A 24,370-nucleotide genomic window follows, 5' to 3' on the forward strand; every position below is an offset into this window, starting at 1 on the left:
TGCTATGGATAAAAACAAAACAAATAAGGGAGGGGTGGTGGTTGAACAAATTAATGCTAAAAAGAAACAAAAAGGGCTGACTGGGGAGAATCTGGACTTCAGAGGGAACAGAAGCAATCTGTAGCACAACTTTCTAATGACCTGGATTTCCTTCAACCTCATTCCAATCAATGAGGAAAACAGAATAATTTCTGTGGGTGTTTGAGAACGGAAAAAGATGCTGGTCTGGGGGATATCTTCCTATACCACCCCTTTCCCCCAAACTTAATTCAGGCAATTAATCAGCATCCTTATTCTTGCCCAGCATCTAGCTTACACTGTTATGTAAACAACCTTGTTTGTAGAGGGCCAGAGAGAGAGAGAGAGAGAGAGAGAACTTCACAGATGAGCTTCATCTAAGAAATGTCTCCTTATCTTTCTTGTCCTAATCTGTGTGTTCAGAGCCAATTTCCCAATGTACACCCTGAAAATGATTACTTCTATTCTCATAGGTCATCCATGGCGAAGCTGTACAAAGGCCTGGCTTCCCAATGTGCAAACACTGGACAAGATGCTTCCCCCACTGCAGGCCCTGAGGCTGTCCGCGACAGCGGGATCCACTCAGAAGAGATGCTGCAACCCTACCCTTCTGCTCCCAGCTCTGGCCCTGCTGTCACGTAAGCACCTGTTGCTGTGGAAATGCTAATGGCAAGGCCCTGGGTGCCAAGTGGTCTGTGTGGGGTAGCAGGACAGCCTGAACGAGGAGTATGATCTACAGGACTCTCCTTTCTCTTGCCCCATCAGGCCTATGTGGGCAGGCAAGCAGCTGACACAAAACTTGGATCCCAGAGGAAGGCTAATGTCAAGGGGCAGGCCTAGAGGCTGACGGCTACTCCTAACAATTTACCACACATAACCACCCTCCATCTACAACATAAGTCTCTTTGGGTTTGGACAGTGATTGGGTGGAAGAGAGTGCCGCAAGAAGACAGGAAGGCATCTTATAGCTCCTCAGAAGGGTGGGAAGCTACTTACGTTCTCCAAAAGGTACAGTAGAGGGAGAGAATCCCAGTCAGGGGGGAGTGGAACTCCAGGCTCTGAAAAGAGAAATAGGCCTGAGGTGATGCACAGAGAGTGTAGTTTAGTCCTCCTGATTCCCCTTGAAGCTTCTTCATAAAAGGACTTCATAAGCTCTTTTCTCCACTTGTGACAGCTTCTCTTAAAGTTTTTCTGTGCCGTGGATGTATTTGACAGCTTTTTAAAGTCTCTGCATACAATCCTCTAGCACACTAAGCTGGATTCTTTTTTAACTTTTATTTATTTTTGAGAGAGAGACAGAGAAAGTGAGTGGGGGAGGGGCAAAGAGAGGGGGAGAGAGAGAGAGAGAGAGGGAGAGAGAGAGAGAGAGAGAGAGAGAGAGAATCCCAAGCAGGCTCTGTGCTGTCAGCACGGAGCCCAACGCGGGGCTCGAACTCACACACCGTGAGATCATGACCTGAGCTGAAACCAAGAGTCGGACTCTTAACCGACTGAGCCACCCAGGTGCCCCCACTAAGCTGGATTCTTATTGAGTAAACTTCTTGATGATTTTTACATTAAGGAATAGGCCATTTATGTATCTGGAACTCTTTACCTCTAAAGGATAAGGATAAAGTCAACTTGGCTACTTTTGAAACCAGGATTTCTGGAAAGATAAGGGGAACCAAAACTCAAAATTCCAGGGGCACTGGGGTGGCTCAGTCGGTTGAGCATTGGACTTCGACTCAGGTCATGATCTCAAGGTTCGTGAGTTTAAGCCCTGTGTTGGGCTTGCTGAGAGAGAGAGAGAGAGAGAGAGAGAACACACAGGAGCATGTGGGGCAGGGGCATAGAGACAGGGACAGAGAGAAACCCAAGCAGGCTCCGTGCTATGAGTGCAGAGCCCAACTCGGGGCTTAAACTCACGAACCACGAGATCATGACCTGAGCTGAAATCAAGAGTCGGATGCGTAACTGACCTAGCCACCCAGGTGCCCCCACTTCAGCTTTTATGAGAATGATCTTTGAAGTGAAACAGAGCCCCAAAATGAAATCCCTAGAGATTATATCTAGCCCGAAAAGATGGCTGCCATTGCACTCTGTGTTGGGAAAATAGCCAGTAAAAAACTCAACAATTTCCAAGTTAAAAGACAATTCAGGTTAGGTCAGCATTTCATTTATCATTTCTTTTCACCTTTGAAAGTGGGAGACCTCATTTTCACCTGAGAAAGATACTCACCAGAGTATCACCAGAGAAAGATACTCAGCATTTACATTTGTATTTTTAATGCATTTTTGTGGTAGAATTAATAAACGAGTAGAACAATCAGGTTGGGCCAGTGTGTAGTCCTCCACTCACATCTGCCTGGCTGTTACCTTCCAGAACTGGCAAATCACATCCAATCTGATGTGTATACTACCCTAATATCCTATGTAAATTATTCGTTTTTCATGATTAAACAAAACATCCTTCCATGAAATTGGGCATATTCAGAGTGACAGCCTTTTCATTTCCGGTCATGTTTTTGTGGGTGAAAGTTTGAGACAACTTTTAAAAGCATGCTCTATAGCCACAAGGAATTTTTTAGTTTTTTTTCTTATGAAAACTTCAAATATACACAAAAGTGTACAGGGAACCCCACATACCATCATCTAGATTCAACAGTTTTCAAGTTTGTACCACACTGATTTCATCGAGGAATATAATTGTTCTTAAGCGTGTAGGTCCAGGAGCCGAATAAAAGTTCTTTCCATTATTTTGTATCATATTGCTAGGGCAAAAAAGGGAGAGGAGAGAAAGGAGGCACCTTGGGGCTCTGGACACGTGGTGGGCGGGTAAGAGCTTCCATATGTGGAGTGATGACCATCCTGGCTCACCAGCCATCTCTGCGCAGAGCCTTCTTGCTCAGACGGATACTTCAGGCATCCGCTTTATAGACAGCATTTTCACCCTCCCACGTGGGGACCAGGGCTCGTGGGGACTCTCTGGCTGGAGACGCCTACGGAGCTTGGTCGGTGACACACGTAGACGCCTGGGAGGGCAGAGAGGAGAGGACCTGGCAGTTTTGCGCCCAGGCGCTATCTGGCTCCCGTGTTGCTCCCGGCTTCGCGCTGCTTGGGAACCGGCCTGAACTAACCAACCGTAAGCACACCTCTTTTTGTACTGTTTCCTTTTTTACAGACATTTGATGCCCCCAGTGAAGAAAAGCCAACAACAGCAAAGCTTGATGGAGAGCATGCAGCCCGGGAAGCCCAGCGAGTGGGAGATGGAGGGCAGAAAGCACGAGAGGCCCGAGAGCCTCCTGGCGCCAGCGCAGTTCTGTGCAGCCGAGCAGGACGTGAAGGCGCTGGCCGGGCCCCTGCAGGCCATCCCCGAGATGGACTTCGAGCCCTCGCCCGCCGAGCCGCTGGGCAACGTGGAGCGCTCCCTGCGCGCCCCGGCCGAGCTCCTGCCCGACGCCCGCGGCTTCGTGCCCGCGGGCTACGAGGAGTTTGAGTACGGCGGCGAGATCTTCGCGCTGCCCGCGCCCTACGACGAGGAGCCGTTCCAGGCCCCGGCCCTCTTCGAGAACTGCTCGCCCGCCTCTTCCGAGTCCAGCCTGGACATCTGCTTCCTCCGGCCCGTCAGCTTCGCCATGGAGGCCGAGCGGCCCGAGCACCCGCTGCAGCCGCTGCCCAAGAGCGCCACGTCGCCTGCGGGCAGCAGCGGCGCCTACAAGCTGGAGGCGGCGGCGCAGGCGCACGGCAAGGCCAAGCCGCTGAGCCGCTCGCTCAAGGAGTTCCCGCGCGCGCCGCCCGCCGAGGGCGTGGCCCCGCGCCTCTACAGCACGCGCAGCAGCAGCGGCGGCCGCGCGCCGCTCAAGGCCGAGCGCGCTGCGCAGCCGCACGGCCAGGCCGCCGCCGCCGCAGCGGCGGCCGCAGCCCGCGGCGCGCCCAGGACCTTCTTCCCCCAACAGAGGTCCCAAAGCGAAAAGCAGACCTATTTGGAAGTAAGGAGGGTAAAGTAAAACCGAACCCAGACCCACAGCGCCGGCAGCCCCGGGCCTAGATCTCCAGGGAGCAGCCTGGGCTCCCCTAGCGTGGAGGGGAAAGCGGGCTGGCCAGAGGGGGAGCGGAGGCCGTCGAGGGAGAGCCCAGATCGGAGGTTTGCCCCCTCAGATGCCCCCGGAGGCGAGCGGTAGCGCCCGTTCTGCAGTGCCAGGGCACGAGGGCGTGTTCTGCATGTGTATGTATGACGGCAAAGCGCCAGCAGGAAAGACGGACTGTTAGACCTGCTTACACCGCTCCCCTCCCGCCCCCTCCAAGAGTTAGAGGTGTCCTCTGCCTCGCTGCTTAAGCTGTGGCACTTCACAGTTGCACTTCACTTTTAAAGACCTGCACGCAAGTCCCAGGCTCGTTTCTTCCTCTGCCCGCTAGGCGCACCTTCTTGTTGAGGCGTTTAAAACCCAACGCGGTGTGCCAGCCTGCTCCACTCCTCGACACGCACTAGCCTTGCTCGTAGCTAGGGAAGAGGCAGGTGGCTCCATCTCACAGTGGACTCCCTGCAAAGTCAGCGGCAAAGCGAAGTTCATTTCTGCTTGCTTACCTTGTGCCTGGGAAAGGGTGTTACACTGCTTTGCAGACTCCACTGGGATGGGGACAACAAAATAGTCAAGGAGACATTGACTCACAAGTACCTTCTTTAGCGTCCATATCATTGTTCAGTATTTTGATGTCTAACCTTGCTGTCTGTAAGCCTTGGGACATTTAAAGAGGTGTTTAAATACTTACCCATGAAAGGTCTAGTAGTTCCTGAGCAAACACTTAATTTCTCAGCATGTGATTAGAATAACGCAATTTCTGATTAAGCAGAGAGTAGCTGGATAGCTTTGACCTCTGCCACCATCCTTCCTGTTCAACATCACTTTAGAAATGGTGGTTAGGGTTTACAGGGCAGCTCTGTATTGGTACATCTTGAAAATGATATAGTCCAGAACTAACTTTACCTGCATTAAGTATCATTTGTATCAAGCGCTGGAGATCCTTTGCCTAGGCTGAGGTGGCGGGTGTTCCAGGAATAAGGGCCCTATACACCTATTCCTATTTCCAAGTGAGTGGGGACAGAGTGAGGATCACTGACTCCTTTCATTCATTCATTTTTCAGCAGACACGGAGCACCTGCTTCCCACTGGGCTCTGTCCTAAGTGCTGAGGGTTCAGAAATGAATGGAGCCTAGTCTCTGACCTCCAGGACCACTGGCTTATCGCAGGGAGGAAACACAGAAACACAGAATTATAATAAACTGTGGGAACACAGGGGAGGGGTATTTAAACCTTCCTGGGGTGATGATGGTCAGAGAGGGCCTCCTGGATAAACTGAATGTCTGAATTCAGTTTTAAAAGCTGCCTAGATGACGAGTGAGATAGGGAAATATGAACAAATGTGACAGGCCACAGGAACAGGAAGGGACTGGGTTGTGAAGAACCTTGGAACTTGTAGCTGATCTGGACTCCAGGAATCCAAATCTGACTGGTTTCTGCAGAGGGACCTTCCTATGCTCAGCTAAAATTGCTGGGATTCCCCCAGGGTTCCCAGAGTTTTGTTTGTTTGTTTGTTTGTTTGTTTTTTGTGGGGGCTCTGATTTTCAACTCTGAGCATTACAAAATTCTATTAGGCAAAATTTCTTAGACAACTCAATCTTGGATATGTGTTGAACTTTAAAAGTTCATTAACAAGGGAAGGAGGTAGGAAATAATAATGCCAATTCAAAGTGACTTGGGATGGGCAAAGATTTACATACAGAACCTTCTAAGTAGTATAGTCTAAGCTGCAAAGAATGCTTTTCACATGTTCATAGAAGTATCTTTTATCCCCCTATTTAATATGTGAAAAAATGGGAGTTCAACAATTGACAGGAAAAAAAAAACCCATTAATCAGAGATAACAATATACCTGAGAAGCAAACAGTAAGTAAAATATTTGTGGCTGTTTATCAGGCATACCAGATAATACTAAACAATATATCAGGGACTATTAATCACACATACTAGACAGCAAGTTTCATTCCTTAACAGTGTCAGACATGAGTCAAGTCAGTTCAGAAAGTGACACTAGGAGATATCAAACAGAGATCAATTAAAACAGGCCTTTTCTCTTACGGTTATCCCTAAATTTGCCAAGCATGTGAGGTTTTCACACAAAGTTCACCTTATTATTTCCATTTTTGGACAAAATTTTTCTTTCTAAAAATCTAGAAGGTGTGGATCGTTAGGAATCCTAGAGAGAGGCAGAATGCAAAGTCCAGGTGGGCCGAGGCTGTGTGTGTCTGTGGGTCTATGTGTGTGCACGTGTGTATGGGTGGGGATGTACATGCATGTGTGTATAGGGCACATCTATGTTTGTGAATATATGTGTATGTGTGTGCATGTGAGTGTGAGTGTTTTTGAGGTGAAAGTGAGATGGGGTTTTAGTTGGCAAAAGATGAACCATTTAAAAGCCGTGTCTTTAACGGTGTCAGCTCTTTCCTGCTGAGATGTATAAAGCTCTTACTGTTCCATCTCCTTAAATATACTCTGTGTATCTTCCACCCCTGCCCTGCAGAACCAGCCAAACCCTGTGTCTCAGAGTCAGGAGAGAAAGCAACATGATTTAGTGCAAAGAGCACCTGACTAGGTGTCAGGAGATCTGGGTTCTAGTCCCGGCTCTGCTGACAAATAGCTCTGTGCTTTTGGACAATTCACTTGGCATCTCTGTGCCTCCAGTTTTCTCATCTGTAAAAATAAGCCAATATATACCTTACTTAGCTCACAGGGTTGTTGTAGGGTCAGGCCAAGAAAGATAAAGTATGTGAGAATGCTTTGGTAAAGTCTGGGATGCTATATAAATGCAAGATATAATCAAGATCATGATTGCACAGAGAGATTTTCCTTAGACTTAACATATGTAGTTCCTAAATAGTCCCTAAAAGCCCAGTTTTCAAAGTGTGATCCCTGGGCTAGTAGTTCATTACCTGGGAGCTTAATTGTAATTGCAGAATTTGAGCCCTGCCCCAGACCTACTGAATCAGATTCTGCATTTTAGCAAGCTTCCCCGGGGTGACATACAAACATTAAGTACAGGTGGGCAGGAGGATAATTCAAACCACTGATTTTTAAAATCTAAGTGTGCATAAGGATTACCTAGACCTAACTCCAGAGTTTCTGATTCAGAAAGTCTGGGTGGGGCTCAGGGATCTACATATTATGTTTTATTTTTTAAGTTTATTTATTTATTTTGAGACACAGAGAGAGAGACAGAGACAGAGACAGACAGAGAGAGAGGTGGGAGGGAGCAGAGAGAGAGGGAGAGAGAGAGATTTCCAAGCGGGGTCCGCAGTCAGTGTGCAGCCCTCTGTGGTGCTCGATCTCATGAACCATGAGATCATGACCTGAGCAGAAATCAAGAGTCTGATGCTTGACTGCTCAACCAACTGAGCCCCCCAGGTCCCCCAGGGACCTACATTGTAAATAGAAGCTCCAGTTGATTCTCTTGCTCTAGGACCACACTTTGAAAAATGCCACAGTAAGCCATCAAGATATTGCTCTCCATAGTTTAGTTATGACTCTTAGTAGAGTCCAGAGAATCTCTAGATCTGCTACTACAACCCCACGTTAAGTTCTCAAAGTCAAACCCATGTTTCCTGAAAAAAAAGAAAAAAATCCCCACGCTTCACTTCACTGTCAGCAAGCAGTCACCCATCCAGTTTATGAAAGTTTCGGGTAGTGTTTGCTTTGACTTCTTGGGTTCTCACGTTCAAAATTAAGCAGCTATTTTTGGTTACTTTTAAGTTTCAGTCACCCTCATAGTAAATATTTTGTTCATATGGAACATAAATATAAGGGCATTTTTTATTTAGCACATCTCACTTATTTATTTATTTATTTATTTATTTATTTATTTATAAATATTTTTGAGAGAAAGAGACAGAGCACGAGCAGGGGAGGGGCAGCGGGTGAGGAAGACACAGAATCTGAAACAGGCTCCAGGCTCTGAGCTGTCAGCACAGAGTGCAACACAGGGCCTGAACTCATGAACCACGAGATCATGACCTGAGCCGAAGTCAGACACTTAACAGACTGAGCCACGGAGGCACCCCTAGCACATCTCACATTTAAAAAGAAACTAGAAAGTTCACAGGAGATAGAGCCTTCTTTTTTATTTATTTTTACTTCGCACGCCAAATACCACGGACTAAGAATTATAAAAACCGTATTAAAGGTGTATTTGCAGGTTGGAAATGTGTGGCACGCACACAGACACTTGCACGTACATGCCCAGATATACATAGTTGCCATTTACTTCTAAACAGATCTGACCTCTCAAAGCCTCCTTCCCTCATTTATGTCTAGGAGAGTCAGGAACATGAGTTTAAAACTAACATTACAATCAAGAAACTGCCTTATTTTGTGGAAAGAGAAACATATGCAGAGATGTGGGGGGACCACTACTTGTTTTCCAGCAGAACAGTATTGGTGCCAGAATAAGAAGTTATTCTCCATAGTCTAGATACTTGCTAACTTCCTTTATGTCCTCATCTTTATTGTTATAGGATAATCCTACTCTAAGACTGTTTGCCTTGATACATACAAATTATTTCTGCACTCAGCAGAAAATTGTCCTCTGTTTAGCTTCTGATTTATCATTTTTTTAAATGTTTATTTATTTACTTAGAGTGAGGGAGAGTAGGCACGCATGTGCAAGCAGGAAACGGGAAGGGGGAGAGGGAGAGAGAGAATCCCTAGCAGGCTCCATGCTTAGTGAAGAGCCTGATGGGGCTCAATCTCACGACTGTGAGATCATGACCTGAGCAGAAATCAAGAGTCAGACGCTTAACCAACTGAGGCACCCAGGCACCCCTCAACTTCTGATCTCTTAATTAGCCTAGGTTTGCTTTAGTTGGAATAGGGTGTTCACCATTAGTGTGTTGGGGTGGGAGAGGAGAGTGACAGAAGGTAAAAAAATTGTCCCAGTCAGGATGATATTAGCTTTGGAAAAGAGTAAATAAACACCCCTCTTTTGTGTTTTCAGGAGATGCATTTAGAAGATACCACCAGATTCTGTCCAAAAGAAGAAAGAGAGAGCGAACAGACCTCTTTCAGCGATCAAAACCCCAGGCAAGACCAGAAAGGGGGCTTTCGCAGCTCCTTCCGCAAGCTCTTTAAAAAGAAGTGAGTAGCCCTTAGACAAGACAGCATCATAACTCCTTTCCCTTTGGGCTAAATCTTGAGGTTTTAATAGTAATAAGTTTCAAGTAGCCTGGTTCAACTGCTTCAAGCTCAGTGCCTGCAGCCAGTAGCCATGATTCCTGCCAGGTCAGGATGTTTCTCATTGTAATCTCCTAGAGTTAAAAGCAAACTCAGCCCTGTCCTCTGCCTCTTCTATCTTTTAGCTCTACTTCCTTGTTCCCAAGTCATGTGTCTGAGGAGAGTAAGCAGAGGAGGTCCCCTGGGTAACGAGCTGGTGACAATCAAATCCCTTTTAGACTGGGAGGCGTGGGGTTGGGTGTAATGGGAGGTTCCATGCGAATCTCCCCACCTGTGGAAAGTTTTCCAAGGGATCTCAGCACTTCTGCCTGTAGGAGTCTATAGTTATCCTGGATGCTAGTACATGTTTATTGGGACTTCTGCTAGTGTTTTCCCTAGCAGCAATGATAGAATGAATTTGGTTTGGGCCCTAGTTAAAAAATCACTTTAATGGAGCTTCCATACTCCATAGGAGGCAAAAACAAGACATTTCCCTTCTGTGGTCCTTCTAAGATTCTAGGTCCTTGTTGTATGAAATCACCCACCAGGCATTTTGGCCAGCACTTACCAGCACTGTCTTACAGACTGGGAGAAGGTGGCCAAACCCCAGCATGAAATGTAAGGAAGAGAGATCTGAGCATTTAGAGTTTGACCTTAGAGGGATTGTCCAGTCCAGCCATTGTCTGCCTGAGAGACTACTGTCTCTATCTCCACTGGGCCTGAGGCCACCACCCCCACTCCTTTAGAGAGATTTCACCCTTACTTAGTTTCTCTCGGTAGAGGTGGTTCTTGCAGTCAGTTTTAAACATTTAGTGGATGGCAAAGTATATTGCTGCCTTTGGAGAGTTGCTGATAAGTGAGGAAGTACAGGGAAATCACTTTATCCTTGAGGGTAGAATTTACTGGCTGATTTAGATAACGGTTTTGATGGAAGAGTTGAGGACAGGCCTGGAGTAAGAACTTTTTTTCATGGTTTGTCTAATTTTTCTCCTATGGGGAGGGTGGTACTGAGATTAGTGGATCTCTGACTGAGGATCCCTGCCTGTTATTACTGGAAGAACGAGAAAGAGGAAGAGAGCAACAGTATTGCAATTAGACACAGCTAATTTCTGCTGAGGTAGTCCGGTGCATGCCTGTTGCTAGATCCCTTTATGCAAGGGGTGAGGAGTTAAGACTTGTATCCCTCTCTTTAGGTTCATAGACAGATTTTTCTCGGCCCAGTGCCTGTTTCTATCATGTTTGGCCGGGGTGGAGAGACCTGGAAGGAGACAACTCTCCAGCCTGACCTTGGGATTTAGGCCCCTAAATCCTTCTAAGGACTCCTAAGATAGGCACTGCTTGAGCCTATCTCTTTTTTAAAACCACAGTATTCCCAAAACAAACAGCTACTTTTTGCCCACTGACATTTATAATGAGTGGGTACTGTCTGTTGGAAAGCAATGAGCCATGGATTCGCAAATTTCCTTTTTTCAGAGAGATGTTAGAAAATGCTCTGCCAGTACTTGAGGCAGAGGGAGTAGACTTGTCCTCTGTGTATCCAGGGGGCAGAACAAGGAGAAATGGGTAAGAGGTGCCTGAATCCGGAGCTGGCTCCCTCATGAGGGTGTGGGTTCTCCTGAGTAGAAGACGGTGGCCCTCCTCAGGGGTGCTAACGGAAGGGATTCCTACACTAAGTGGGAGATTGCCCAAGATAAGCACCTGAGTTCTTCCTAGTGCTGAGATTTGCTTTGTTGGCTTTGTTTTAGATCAATCTGAGTAATCACATCTTTTTAACACCTGGAACAAGAAATTAATATGGCGTTGGGACCTATAATTTTAAAGACTCACCATGTGGAAGACCTGATTTATCTTTCTGTAGCCCCCCACCTCCCTTGGCACAATGCTGAGGACTAGCTGTGGACTCTCCAAATTCATGTTGGTCGATTGCTTTCTGTCTTCTTGTACCTTTGGGGGATCCTTCTTCTTAGAGGGTTAAATGGATCCCCTTAGCCTTCTCATCCTTTCTCATAGATCAGTCTTTCCTGCATCAATCACAATACTGCCACCAATCGTGCTGCTGCCTTTGTATTTGAAATCTGAAGCGTTACCTGAATGGAAGTAAAGGGGGGGTACCACACAGATGGCTCTTCCCTCCGGCAGGCTTTCCTGGCTTTGAACATCTGGGGTTGGACTGTGAGCACCACCAGGTGATACTTGCTTATCGCCTGTGTGCACGGTGCCACAGCGTGCGCTCTGGGACTCTGCACAGGATAGAGAAGCAGCTTGAGTACCTTCTCCTGAGTGTTCTCAAGGAAGAACCGTGGGGAAGTTTGCTCCATTATGCTAAGATGGAGAGGAAGGGCAGGAAGGTCCCAGTGTAGCACAGAAAGGTCAGTGACTCTTAATTCAGATGAGAACACACCATTCTTCTCAGTAGTTAAGCATTCTTTCTTACATGCACGTACTGTATGAGACGCTTGTATAGGAATCACAAACGACACAGTCCCAGCTGCTGTATAGGAGCTTGCACTCTGAAGTCAGGCATGTGGACAGGTACAGGGAGGAACCGGAACGAGACATTTAGCTTATTCTCCTCCCATGTGTTGGGAGGTCAGGCTGGCAGCAAGCCCTGTGACTTTAAGAAGTGGTTAATCCTGGGTACCAAAACCATGCCAGAACCTGGCCTCAGAGGTCCAAAATGGACTAGTGCCAGAAAAGCCACCTGTGTCACACCTGGGGCTCGCTGCCTGCCTCTCCCACAGCCCTCTGGAGGCTCATTCCTGTCTACACTGACACACTTTTTGTATCCATAGGGGCTTGTTTGGCTGGTGGCCCCACACACCCAGAATGCTGCTTCGGGATGAAGCTAGGCATGGAGCCAGATGCAACAGAAAACCTGAGAAAGGGTTCTCTTCCCTCTGAGGCTGGGAGGGCCGAATGAATGCTCATACCCACAAGGATTCAAAAGGGAGAGTCAAGTTGACATCATTAAAAACAAAATCCTGAAAAACACCCAAGATATTTGGGGAAAAGAATGATGCTCTGATTATTTCTATCTCAGGCACATTTGTCCTGGGTAGATACCAGGTCACATGTCCCTGAAAGCTGCCCAGAATTGATCAGCATAAAGACTATACGTATCTAAAGCTTGAAAATGTTAAGTGACTTTAAAAATTTTTAATGCAGATCCTTAGAAGCCAGAAACAGACCTAATGTGATAGGCTAATGCTGCACTGAATCCATATTTCCCTGCCTTTGATCAGGGAGTAAGGCAAACTCCATTCTAGAAGGCTGTACATGGAGGCTGTCAAAGACTTATATCTAGACTATTCTGAAGTGTGAGGCAAATGCTACTTTATATATAAATCCTGCACTTACTTTAGTAAGTATTCTTGGTTAGGGGTGTGGCATGGAGGAAGAGGATTATATAAGGCAGTTTAGGGGTAGAATGTAGATGCTCTTTTTATCGGCAAATTTGGGAGAGTAGAAGAAAAAGAATATGGCTTCCAAATGACTAATTCTCCTTCCTTACCCATTCCCTTCCTCTTTAACACTTTATAACTTACATACCTCAGTGTCTCCTCCCTGCACCAATCACATCAAAATCCATTAATCATGCACACGCACACACACGTGCAAGCACACACACACACGCACACACACACACCCATTTAATTCTACAGCATCCCCATTTAATTGAACGTCAGTGAATTCTCTTCTTTTGGTGACTTATCAGTTGTTTTAGTATATGCCCAACATAAAACATATGCCCATATGTTTTAGTATACGGGCAGTGAAAAAGATCATGTCATTGAAAGCAGGACTCCTAAAGATTTAATTGATAATTTTACCCTCACCTTCTTCTTTGCCTCCTCAAAGCCTATCTCAAGTCCTTCTCCTATTCTTACCCACTGTGGGTTTCTCTCTCATTTCCCATCTCATTTCCCTACATAACTTTAAAATTGAAGGAGGTGATTAAAGGCATAACATTTTAGATTACTTAAACCTCATTACAAATTTTTCTTAATAGGTCATTTGAAATCAATCACTAAGTCAGTGTACTAGGTTCTGTCCAGCACAAAAGAAGTAAAAGAAATAGTTCTCGCCTATTAGAAGCTTACAGTTTAGATGTAAGGGTAACCTAGCTGAAGGTTCAGTACCTAGAGGATATTAAGCACTCAAAAGACATATACTAAATGAGTGCTCATTGTGTTACCCTGTTGATTACTAAGGCTGACTCATTTGGCTGACAGGATGGTGTTCCCCTGCTCCCTTACTTTTCCATGTGCTCCTGAAGCTTTCACAGTGAAGAATCTTTCCAATCAGAAAACCAGCCCTTCTTAGGTCAGAGGGTTCCAAGGCGCTGGATTCTACCCCTCCTCCCTTTCCAAGCTCCAGACAAACTTTCAAGGCTTATTTGTAGCAAATCTGTACTTGTATAATGTACCCAGCTTGTTATTTTCTTTGTGTGGACTGAGTAGAAGGGAACTTAGCAACAGGTTGTTCTCTTTCCATCAAACACTTGGATGGCTATGTGTCCCAATGTACTGGCAGCCATTGTACCTTGGTCCAGCAAGTGTTTGCCTGCCTGCCCCTCCAGTGTCTGCTCAGATCTGCCCTGCATTCAACCAGAATGGCCCCAGGAGCTCAAAAGCCATTCCTGTTTTATAGATAAAGGGAATACAAGCAAATACGCTGGCGATTTCTCCTAGATTCTGTAGGTATTTCCCAGTAATTTAGGTACACATTACATCAGAGCCTCATAGCCACACATTTGGAAGAGTCCAAGTGACCACATACCATGTAAGCATGTAAAGAGATCAGTTAAAATTACCTTTACAAGGGTAAAAATAAGCTTATAGTTCTGGCTACCATAGAATGCTGGATTTTGAGAAGGATTAGCAAGTTAGCCATTAGTTAATTAATAGTTACTATCGAGAAATGCACACACCTGGAGACACAGAGAAGGCAGTTTGTGAGAAGAGCGGTTAAAAAAAGAAAATACTAAGCTGAGTTTGTGGACTTTGAAAACTAGACAGGGCGATTTTGGCATTTGTTTCAGAAATGGGAACGCAACTGGTGAAGATTTCTGTGGTCCTTGGGGCTGGTGGTGACATCAAAGCTTTCCCATTTCCAGGTAAACACTAAACAGTTGCATGTTGGAACCATCAAAGTGTGACATATTGGGTTTTGGAGAGATCAGATGTAGCTAAGAGGGGAAATGAGAGGTAAAGATTTTAAGTTCTGACTAATGGCTTTCTGATCAGAAACTGCCATGTGGGGGAACATTCAGAAGAAACACCAGCCAGATTCAAATCTTGCTTCCTACTTCCCACCCCCCATAACTATAAGCATTCCTAGCCTTCTGTATAAAAGAAGATATGGGGAAGGAATAAAATGGTCAAAAATATATCTCCCTAACATTTTGGGTACAACTGTACTAATCAGGGATGATTTGAACTGGAAGTAGCTGGGAGTTCTGAGTTGAGAGAAGGTGTAGAGTTTGGGGGGGGGCACGTGAAGGCTGTTTCAAGGGGGCTTCTCAAAAGGAAAAGGACTTTCACCCCAGCCAGATATAATCTTACCTGATGAGTACCCAGATGCACTGGTGTGGTGAGAAAGAATAGTTTTTCCTCCATGCCCTGGGATGTAGTGGGATGGTGCTTCTTCCTGACTGGAAGTAGAAAACATGGTGGGCAGCTCTGGCTTCATCTGTGAGGCCAAGTATCAGGGTGAAGAGTAAAAAACTCCAGTCAGTCATCAGATTTCTAGACATCAGGATTTTAGTCTTTGTGTGGATCCAGCTGCTTTCCTTGAATAATGTAAAGGGATGTTTGAATTCTGCCCAATTAATTCAGTAACTGATAAGAGTCATAGTTAACTTATCTAACAACAACAGTGAGGACTTGTAGCATACCAATGATAGTGAAAGAGCTTACCTTTCTTTTGTGGATGGTGGAAGCATGCCTGATTCTGCCTCAGCATATGGAGAACTTGTTCAGTTGTATAGGAGCTTTGGACAAAGAATTTCATGTCTAACATCATTTCCATACATCCTGCATGAGGTCTTTTGATACTGGTTCTCAGTCAGTGGGCTAGTTTTACCCATTCTAGCTCTGAGTTTAAGCTAGCCAAAGGGCCCAGCCTAGCCTTTCAAAGGTTATTTCCAGAAAGCCTCCTCCCTCCAGGGACTTCTGACATGAACAAACTGGAGAAGGTGCAGAGCCGGGATGGATTACCCAACTGGCTTAACCAAGATAAAGGAAGAATGCACCCTCGACTGGGGACTCCATTGGACTGATTTGAGTTGTTGACTATTGATTGGGCTTGGTCTCCTTTGTGGTGGTTGAGATTATAGAATCTCCTCAATCTGACTACTGTACTAATTTCTGAATTCTACCAAATGTAGCATATGTGTGTGGTTGGCTTCAATAAATTTTTCATTTAAAAATGAAAACAAGCAACAGCAAGAGTTTGTAATGTAATGCCCAAATTCAATGATGGCCCTTGTTAGATAACCTCAGTTGAGACCAATGAATTCCATCCATTTTAATTTAAGGGCCTTGGTAATTTGTGGAGTAGTTACTCAGTTGAAACAAAAATAGGATTTACTAAATTTTCTGAGCCTTTATTTCCCTTTTACAGTGTTATCACATAATATCTTACACTAACATACACAGTTGTCACAATTGTCTCCATAAAGCATTAGAAAGAAATTCTCTTTATGTTCTTTGCAAATTTTAGCTACACATGTCCTGAGTCATGAAATTCAGGGGAAGTAAAAATTATTCCAGATCTAAGAGGCAACTGTTTTACAAATGCAAAACAATTTGGATAGATAAAATATCTGAAAACAATTAAAACCAAATCAACCTGTACTTTATCTGTGTGCTGAGATTTTAGGTCCAGTGGATCAGAATACAGGGAAAAAACTAATGAGAATCCCTCAATGGATCCTTCACCCACCAAACAAGATTTCTTCAGAAACCGACTTGCTCTTGCAAATGACCTTGACCAAGGAACAGCTGTGTAAAACATACTTAAAGTTGTATTGTCAAGTGGTAAGATGAGGGTAAAAAGCTTGTATATATCTGTGTAGGAATATATATATACATATATATATATATATAGATGTATAAGTCCCTGAGGAAAACTAATATACATACTTACATATGAAGCTAAATCAACATACAAGACATTGAAGAGATGAAGATTAGTCTGTGGTTGAGAGCTGGCTTTTTGAACTTCAGCACTTGGGAACAGGGAAACGAAGACTTTTCACAGCATTATAGAAACACAATAAATTTGGAGGAAAATAAATGTTTGTAAGAACAAAAACTTCCAACTTGAAGTCATTCCCCCCCAGTATAAAATTGAGCGTGTAACATGGATGTGAATTTTATGCTTCCTAGGCATTTACCTTATTAATTCATCCCAATGTTCTTAGGCTAATATACACGATGTTAGGGGCCAGTTCTGTCTTGCTATATGTCTTCCCCAAAGCAATACCCAACATCCCTTAAGGCAAAGGATCAGTAAAGAGTTGTATTTTACGTGTTGCCAATCTGAGTTGTGGAGAATTTGTGCTTAAACCATGACATAGAAGGTTCAAGGGTTATAGACACACTGGTCTCCAAACGGGAAGAGAACCAGAAGAGTAGTATTTCTCTCTCTGTGGCTATGAGAATCAGTACAGGGAACAGTGATTTCTCTTGAGACTGGGAGGCCAAAGAAACGTTTTCACTTGTGTGAGTTGTCCTGCAGATGAGAATAGTCTAGAGTCTATGTGTTATTGAGTTCTCAGGATTCAGAGACACATTAGTGATCCTGAGTGTCACATACACTCATAAGCAGATGGGTTGGGGGAAAAAAAAAACTTATTTAGCTACGTCCTCTTTTAAAAGACTTTCTTCAGTCTGGAAAGAAGGTGGCAACAACATCAGTGCTTTAATAGCACATGCACAGCAGTTGCTACAAAACACCGGAACAGGATGAAAATTTAGGGCTGGTAAGACCTTGTTCTGTTTTCCAGAAGTAAGCTGTTTTAAAAAAAAACACACAAAAAACAGAGTTCTTAACAGCTCAGAGGAATCATTGCAGTGAGGCTTTCATGGCTACAGGATAATAAAATGTGCTCTGCTTCCCCATGTCCAGGATGGTCCACAGCCTTGACATGCCCCTAACACAAGAATAATAGAAAAAAATTAGTTTTAAACAATTTGTCTCTCTTCCCAGGCAGTTATCTATAATGAATTAGAGGCATTTGGCTACCACTCATTCAAAATCTTGGTACTCAAACTGACTTCTTTAGAGGCTCTTCCTCTAGGAATGTACTGCTTGATAAAATCGTAAAGTTTTACTTGTTACACGTTTTCTACAAGTCTGATGATTAATTAGGAACTCATCCATTAGCCTTTGAACAGTAGGGGGTCTGGAATGTCTACAGGATTGCTGTCAAGTTTTGGGAGTTTCCAGTATTTAAGGTTAAGCCAAGCTTTTCATTTTCCTGAAATTAATGAACTCCTTTGAAGTTAGATTTATCTCTGTTTAGTAGGCCAAAGAAGGTTCGGGGGCAGGGTCTGAGAGCACAATGCAGAACTGACTGGATATGGAAAGTGAACTGCAAGTCACAGTCTTTTAAGTAAAATGTAAAAACAATAAAATTTCTTTCCCCTTCATAATGTTTATCATAAAAATGATGGATTACTTGGGAAGGTTTCAAAAACTCCACACACCTCCCAGATTTTCATTTTGATAACATTCTTTGAAAGAATCTTTTTTTTTTTAATTTTTTTTTTTTTTTTTTTTTTGAAAGAATCTTGATGTTACATCGGTAGCACAACTCAGTTTCATTGTATTTTATGAAACTAGCATGTAAAACTAGTAATAATTAGTGCTGCTACTCCCTGGGTCTCCTTCACCTGGTATCTGGATTTTTCCAGTAGCTTTCTAGCTCCGCATCAGTCCTGTACTTCTCTTAACACATTAATATTCCCAAATGCTGCATTGTGTGAAACTCTCTGAACGTTCTTTTTTGTCTACAAATTCTGAACTCCTCGACTTGACCTTCAAGGCTGTCTGTCCAGCATGGTGTCAAGTCTTCTCTTTGGCTGCTGTCTCCTACTTTGCCAGCCTACTGGACTCCCGGCCCTCAGTTACACTGGGCTTCTCTTGCCTGCTGGTGAGCGATGGCCCCTTGCGTCATGCCTTTTCTGTAGCCTCCTTCCCCCTGCCAGTCTTCAAGGCCCTGGGTAAGTCCCTCATCTTTCTATGATCTCTGGTGCCGTAACTTGTCTATCTTCTTATATATTTGTCTTGTCTTCCCAACAAGAATGTTGAGTCCCCTTGAGGGCAGGAACTATGACATATCTTTTAAAATTCCTTTCCACCTCTAGAACAGTACATAGTTGCAGAAAAACACTGTTGTCTTCTAGAGCAGTAAAAGCACTACTGTCCTTTTCACAGTATTAACATTTGCAAACATCTTTCCACAAAAAAAGAAAGAAAGAAAAGAAAAAGCAAGAAGGAAAGAAAAAGAAAGAAAAGAAGGAGAGAAAGAAAGGAAAGAAAGGAGGAAAGAAAAGAAAGAAAAAAGAAAGGAAAGGAAAGAAAAAAAGAAAAAGAAAGAAAAGAAAAAGAAAGAAAGTGCTACTCTTTTCTGTGTTGTCCTGGGTCACTTCATAGTATTGTAAATTGACAGCAGAGATAGGATCTTTGATGATGTTTCTTAATGACATTTAATGTAATGTTGCATTAAAGATGAAATCAGGGTGGGAAAGAGGTTTGCAATTCCTCCATCTGTGAGCTCCAGTCCCATGGAGAAGTACAGTTTACGTAGGGGACCACGGCTGTCTTCTGGAAGTGTTTGGGTCCCTAAACAGAAGGAAGCGCCCCACCAAAAGATGAGTTGGGTATTTCTGCACAAGCTGGGAGGGCCAGCAGGTCCCTTCTGTAGCTGGGTGTGGTCTGTATACAAGCCTAAACAAGGATTTGCCCCACTTTACTGACTCTAAAACTGGAAGCTTGGAGAACCAGGAATGTGTGGACCAGCGCTCCAGGGTCCTCTGTTTCGCCCTATGACAAATAGTTGAAACCCATCTGGGGCTTGCCATTAGACTGTTTCTTCCTTGCTCAGGGAGAACCCTTTGAATAGTACTTTCTATAGCACCTCATGACTCGTTCACTTACCTTCTTCAAGTCTTTACTAACACTTTACTTTCTCCATGAGAGAACTTGTAAAAATTCAGATTCCTGGCGACTAGTTCAGTCCCACGTTATTGGAATAAATTTGAGAGCGGGGCCCAGGTATCTGCATTAAAAATTTTTTTTTTTTTTAACGCTTATTTATTTTTGAGACAGAGAGAGATAGAGCATGAATGGGGGAGAGTCAGAGAGAGAGGGAGACACAGAATCCGAAACAGGCTCCAGGCTCTGAGCTGTCAGCACAGAGCCCGACGCGAGGCTCGAACCCACGAACTGTGAGATCGTGACCTGAGCCGAAGTCGGACGCCTAGCCAACTGAGCCACCCAGGCGCCCCCCAGGTATCTGCATTTTAAATGCACCCAGGTGATTCTTTGGCCCGCTGAAATTGTATAGCCATTACCTCTTAGACCAATAAGTTGGATGATCTAGTATGTAATCAGCACTCAGATTCTATCCATAGATGGAAGTTTAGGACAGAATAGAGAATTGATTATATTTACCTTGAGATACAGAAAGCTGGTAGAGTGACTCTTTCTGAGGTTTTCTTAAATTCATCTGTGATCTTTACTATAACATACAGTAAAATTTTGGTTAAAATATACATATATACAGGATTAGTGTTCTTTGTAATAAATTGGTAAAGTTGATTGTATATTCTAGATAAGTGCATGCACTTAGAAAAATGGTAAAATGAATGTCTTCTGTTAAGTTGTGTAATAAAATTAGATACAGTTTTCAGACTAAACTTTCTCTTGAAACATCACCATTAATAATTTTCTTCCTGAGCCTAAAACAGTAATTGGGGACACTTTGGATTCTCATATCCTGAAAGTTGATTTAACTTAAAGATGTAAGTGTAGTGTTCTCAGCATCCGGGCATCTTGGCATTTATGGAATATAGGCCAGTGAGTCTCACATGGTGGAGAGGGGGTGAGGGAAAAGGAAGAGGAGATACACTTCTTCAAAAAGGGAAATGAGTTTAAAAAAAAAAAGGTTGAGGAAATTGATGGAAACCTATATATTTTAAGGGAAAAAATAGAAATTGGTGTGTGACACTAGACCTAAGTTTTAAACATATGTATAAAAATATGGGATATGATTTGGGCAGTGCTGAAGATGTTGTTTTTGGAGGCTGTCAGACATGCAAAATAGTCAAGAGCTTTCTACCCAAATAACTTGTTTTCCAAAACTTGTTGTTTTCAAAGAGCTTATATATGATCTCGGTAAGTCATCTAAACATGTTTCTTATCTATAAAATAGATTCCCCCTCCCGCCTTCTTCCCTCATTCCCTTCAGAGGTAGGAGCATTAAAATTCTCTTAATTCTCAGCAGGAAAATGGAGTGTGTTGTGTTCCCTCTTCGTGTATGTAAAGCTGTTCATCTGAAGACAGTGGGATCTACTTTGTAAAGGACTGTTGCTCGATACTGTGTGTGTTTCTGTCTAAGTGGGTTGTTTCCATTTAGCACTAGGTCACCCTCTCCTTATCACATTTTCCAACTGGGGCAAACCCTTTAGCATACAATCATGCTCTATTTCTCCCATTCTTAAAGCAAAAAGTATCTTGACTGTTCCAGTTATGCTGCACGTCTCTGCTTACCTTTGAAAGAGGAAGCTGCTCCAGTTCTTGCCTCTTATCATTAAACTCACTGGGCTCACGGGGCGCCTGGGTGGCTCAGTTGGTTGAGCATCTGACTTCGGCTAGGGTTGCGATCTCACAGTTCATGAGTTTGAGCCCCGCGTTGGACTCTGTGCTGACAGCTCAGAGCCTGGAGCCTGCTTCGGATTCTGTCCTTCCCCCTGCTCACACTGTCTCTGTCTCAAAAAAGGAATAAATGTTAAAAAAAAAATTTAAACTCACTGGGCTCACACCTCCCCCCTACACCGGTCATGTCCAGATCATCACTGACTTTCACCTTGCTAAATGAGTACTCCACTCTCCCTATCAGATAGTGTTTGACATGCTTATCACCTCTTCCTTCTGAAATAATTTACTAGGCTTCAAGGGCACAACACCCTTTTGGCTGCCATCATTCTTCATTGGCAGTTCCTTCTTTGTCTATTTGCTGGTTCTCCTTTCTTCTCTCTCTCTTGTTAGAGGGTCCCAGGGCTCTCCTTAGATATCTTCTTTTTCCAGTCTGTACTTCTTTGGTGATCTTATCCAGTGGGCTAGCTTTAAAATATGATCTCTATGGAAGTGATTCCCCATTTTATATCTTTGTTCCAGACTCTTTCCCAGATTTCGGACTCACATCTCCCACTGCCTCCTGGCACCCCTCAAATGTCTGACATATTTATTGAACTTCACGTGCCCTAGCCTCTGCTTCAACTCTACTTTTCCCACTTCAGTTAATGGTAACTTTGTCCTTCTAGTTGGTCAGGCTAAAAACCTTGAAGTCATCCTTGACAATTCTATTTCTTAAACTCCATGTTCAGGCTCTCAGCAAATTGGCTGTCTTCCAAATCCATCCAGACTCTGAACAACTTCCCACCACCTCCACTGCTATCACCTTGCCCAAGCTGCCTTCTACTGGGCTAGCCTCCCTACTCCCAGTCTTAACCCCTAATTATTCTCAACATGGCAGCCAGAGTGATCCCCTGCTCAAATGCTCTATGGGCTCTATTTATTTCTAAAGGAAGCCAAAGTCATTACAAGTGACCTGGATCCCATTAAACCTCTGATGGCATCTCCTATTCTGTAACCTCGCTACATGTACCAGGTATGCTCCTGCCTCTAGGCTCTTGAACTGGCCTTTCCCCATGACCTGGCATACTCCTTTCTCAGACACTTGCACATCTCCTTCCTTCACCTCCTTCTTTACTTATATGCCACCTTCTCCATGAGCTGACTCTGACCATCCCGTTTATATATCACCAACCTGTCCCCTACATTCCCAGGAACCTTATTTTTTGTTGTTCATAGCAGCTACAACATTCTAATGTATAATATGCTCTTTCTTATTATTGTCTACATCTCCTCACTAGATAACCAATCTCATGATGATAGAGATTTTTGTTTGTTTTGTTCATTGCTGTATTCCTAACATCAGAAGTGGACCTGGAACAGTAAATATTTTTGAATAGTCAGATAGGCCCTATCAAGTGTTTATAATACAGTCACTCAAAACCAATTGAAGTGATAGTAAACATCAAAGGAATCTGGATACTAAAGAATCAAGTTAGGGGGACTTCAGGATGAAGTCTCAGCTTCTTAAAAGATACCTAAAAGCAGGCCGACTTTGAAAGCATATCCCTTATATCTTTAGTTACCTTTATTAAGCACCCATTCTGTGAAAGGCATTGGGTTTTACACATATCACCTTTAAACCTCACATAGTCCCCAGTAGATCTATTAACCTCATGTGTTGATGAGGAACAGAGACTAGGATTATTTAAGTAACTTCTCCAAAGTTACACATCTAGTAAGTAATGGAACCAGAATATGAACACAGACATGTGTGATTCCAAAGCAACTGCTTATTGTACTTTACCACAGTGATTCTTCCTTTTCTTGAGGAGTCATGAAGGTAGAGAAACTAGCTTCTAAAAAAGGACTGCATTTTTTTTTTTTTGCCTCTAATGAGAATCAACAGTCTTAAAATGTTAGAATGTGCATACGATTTTTTTAAATGTTTATTTTTGAGAGACAGGAAGAGAACGTGCACAAGCAGGGGAGGGACAGGGAGAGGGAGACAGAGGATCTGAAGAGGGTTCTGCTCTGATAGCAGAGAGCCCAGAGTGGGGCTTGAACTCATAAACTGTGAGATCATGACTTGAGCCAAAGGTGGATGCTCAACCGACTGAGCCACCCAGGAGCCCTGGATAAGATTTTTTGAAATTCTACTCTGTCAAAGCTCTCCTTGCCTCTGGAAGCTATGTACATCTTTAGCCCAGTTGTGGGCTATACCCTAGAGACTTAACTGTCCTGAATCTGTGATGAGCTAACATGATTAAAATGAGCAAAAAGCAAACCACCTGGTTAAAATTCAAGTGACATTTCAAGAGCAAACTCAGAACCAGGTTGACTAATATCAGTGTTAATGTTATTTTCTGACTAATATCAACATTAATGTTATTTTCCTTTAGCTCTTAAATTGATTACCTAGAATATACTCAATAATACCTGCTTGGATTTCAGTGGCCTATAAATGGAATTTGTACAAATTAATGATTGTGTGTCTTTAAATTTGGAGGGGAACCGCAAATACATTTTAGCTGTTCCTAAAAACAGTCCTCCAAATGCCGGGAGTCAAAGTTGAGCCAATTGTCTCAGTCACTAACTGCCACGCGATATTGGCTTAGTCATCTCACTGCTCCAGGCCTCACCTGCCTTAAGTTTTGAGTAAGGGTATGAGATCTCTAAGTTTTCATCATATTCTTTTTAAGTTTGTTTTTCAGAGAGAGAGAGAGAGAGAGAGAGAGGCGGGTGGGGGAGAGAGAGAGAATGCCAAGCAAGCTCTGCACTCAGTGCAGAGCCCAATGTGGCGCTCCAACTGATGAACCCTGAGATCGTGACCTGAGCTGAAGTTGGACACTTAACCCACTAAGCCACCCAGGTGCCCCCAATTGTTTTAAGGTTTATTTTTGAGACAGAGAAAGGGAGAGAGAGAATCCCAAGCAGGTTCCACACTCCACGCAGAGCCCGATGTGGGGGTCAGTCCCATGGCTGTGAGATCATGACCTGAGCCAAAATCAAGTCAGACGTTTAACTGAGCCACCCAGGCACCCCAGTTTTTCATCAATTTTGCATTCTGTAGTTCACCATGAATGACCTCACACTTACAAAAATTCCTGACAGTGTGTAATTCTTTACAGTGTATAACCATAAACTGTATCTTTTTATGCCAAGCCTAGAAAGAGTTGCTGAATGTCAGGCTGCCACTTTCCAACAGGCTCAGTGAAACTTGCCTGTCAAGGAATTGTGAGATCTTA

At 43.8% G+C, this 24,370-nt stretch overlaps 1 protein-coding gene and 1 long non-coding RNA gene across 17 annotated transcripts in view; both read left to right on the forward strand.

Annotated features, from left to right (window-relative positions):
* The window catches only part of ARHGEF33 (Rho guanine nucleotide exchange factor 33), a 118,652-nt gene that overhangs the window by 57,220 nt on the left and 37,062 nt on the right, over nt 1-24,370 (forward strand). For 3 of the 16 annotated variants that reach the window (XM_058683109.1, XM_058683123.1, XM_058683110.1), the window contains 4 exons: nt 492-656; nt 3,179-3,995; nt 9,043-9,182; nt 16,140-16,800. In XM_058683109.1, coding sequence (XP_058539092.1) covers nt 492-656; nt 3,179-3,995; nt 9,043-9,182; nt 16,140-16,269 — 1,252 coding nt within the window. In that variant the 3' untranslated portion in view covers nt 16,270-16,800. The other 13 variants (XM_058683114.1, XM_058683124.1, XM_058683113.1 and 10 more) reach the window with 11 other exon arrangements.
* On the forward strand, nt 19,474-20,185 carry LOC131484659 (uncharacterized). The gene is made up of 2 exons (XR_009248372.1): nt 19,474-19,541; nt 19,779-20,185. It is a non-coding gene; the product is annotated as an uncharacterized LOC131484659 (long non-coding RNA).

The sequence above is a fragment of the Neofelis nebulosa genome, chromosome 9, assembly GCF_028018385.1.
Source record: "Neofelis nebulosa isolate mNeoNeb1 chromosome 9, mNeoNeb1.pri, whole genome shotgun sequence".
NCBI lineage: Eukaryota > Metazoa > Chordata > Mammalia > Carnivora > Felidae > Neofelis > Neofelis nebulosa.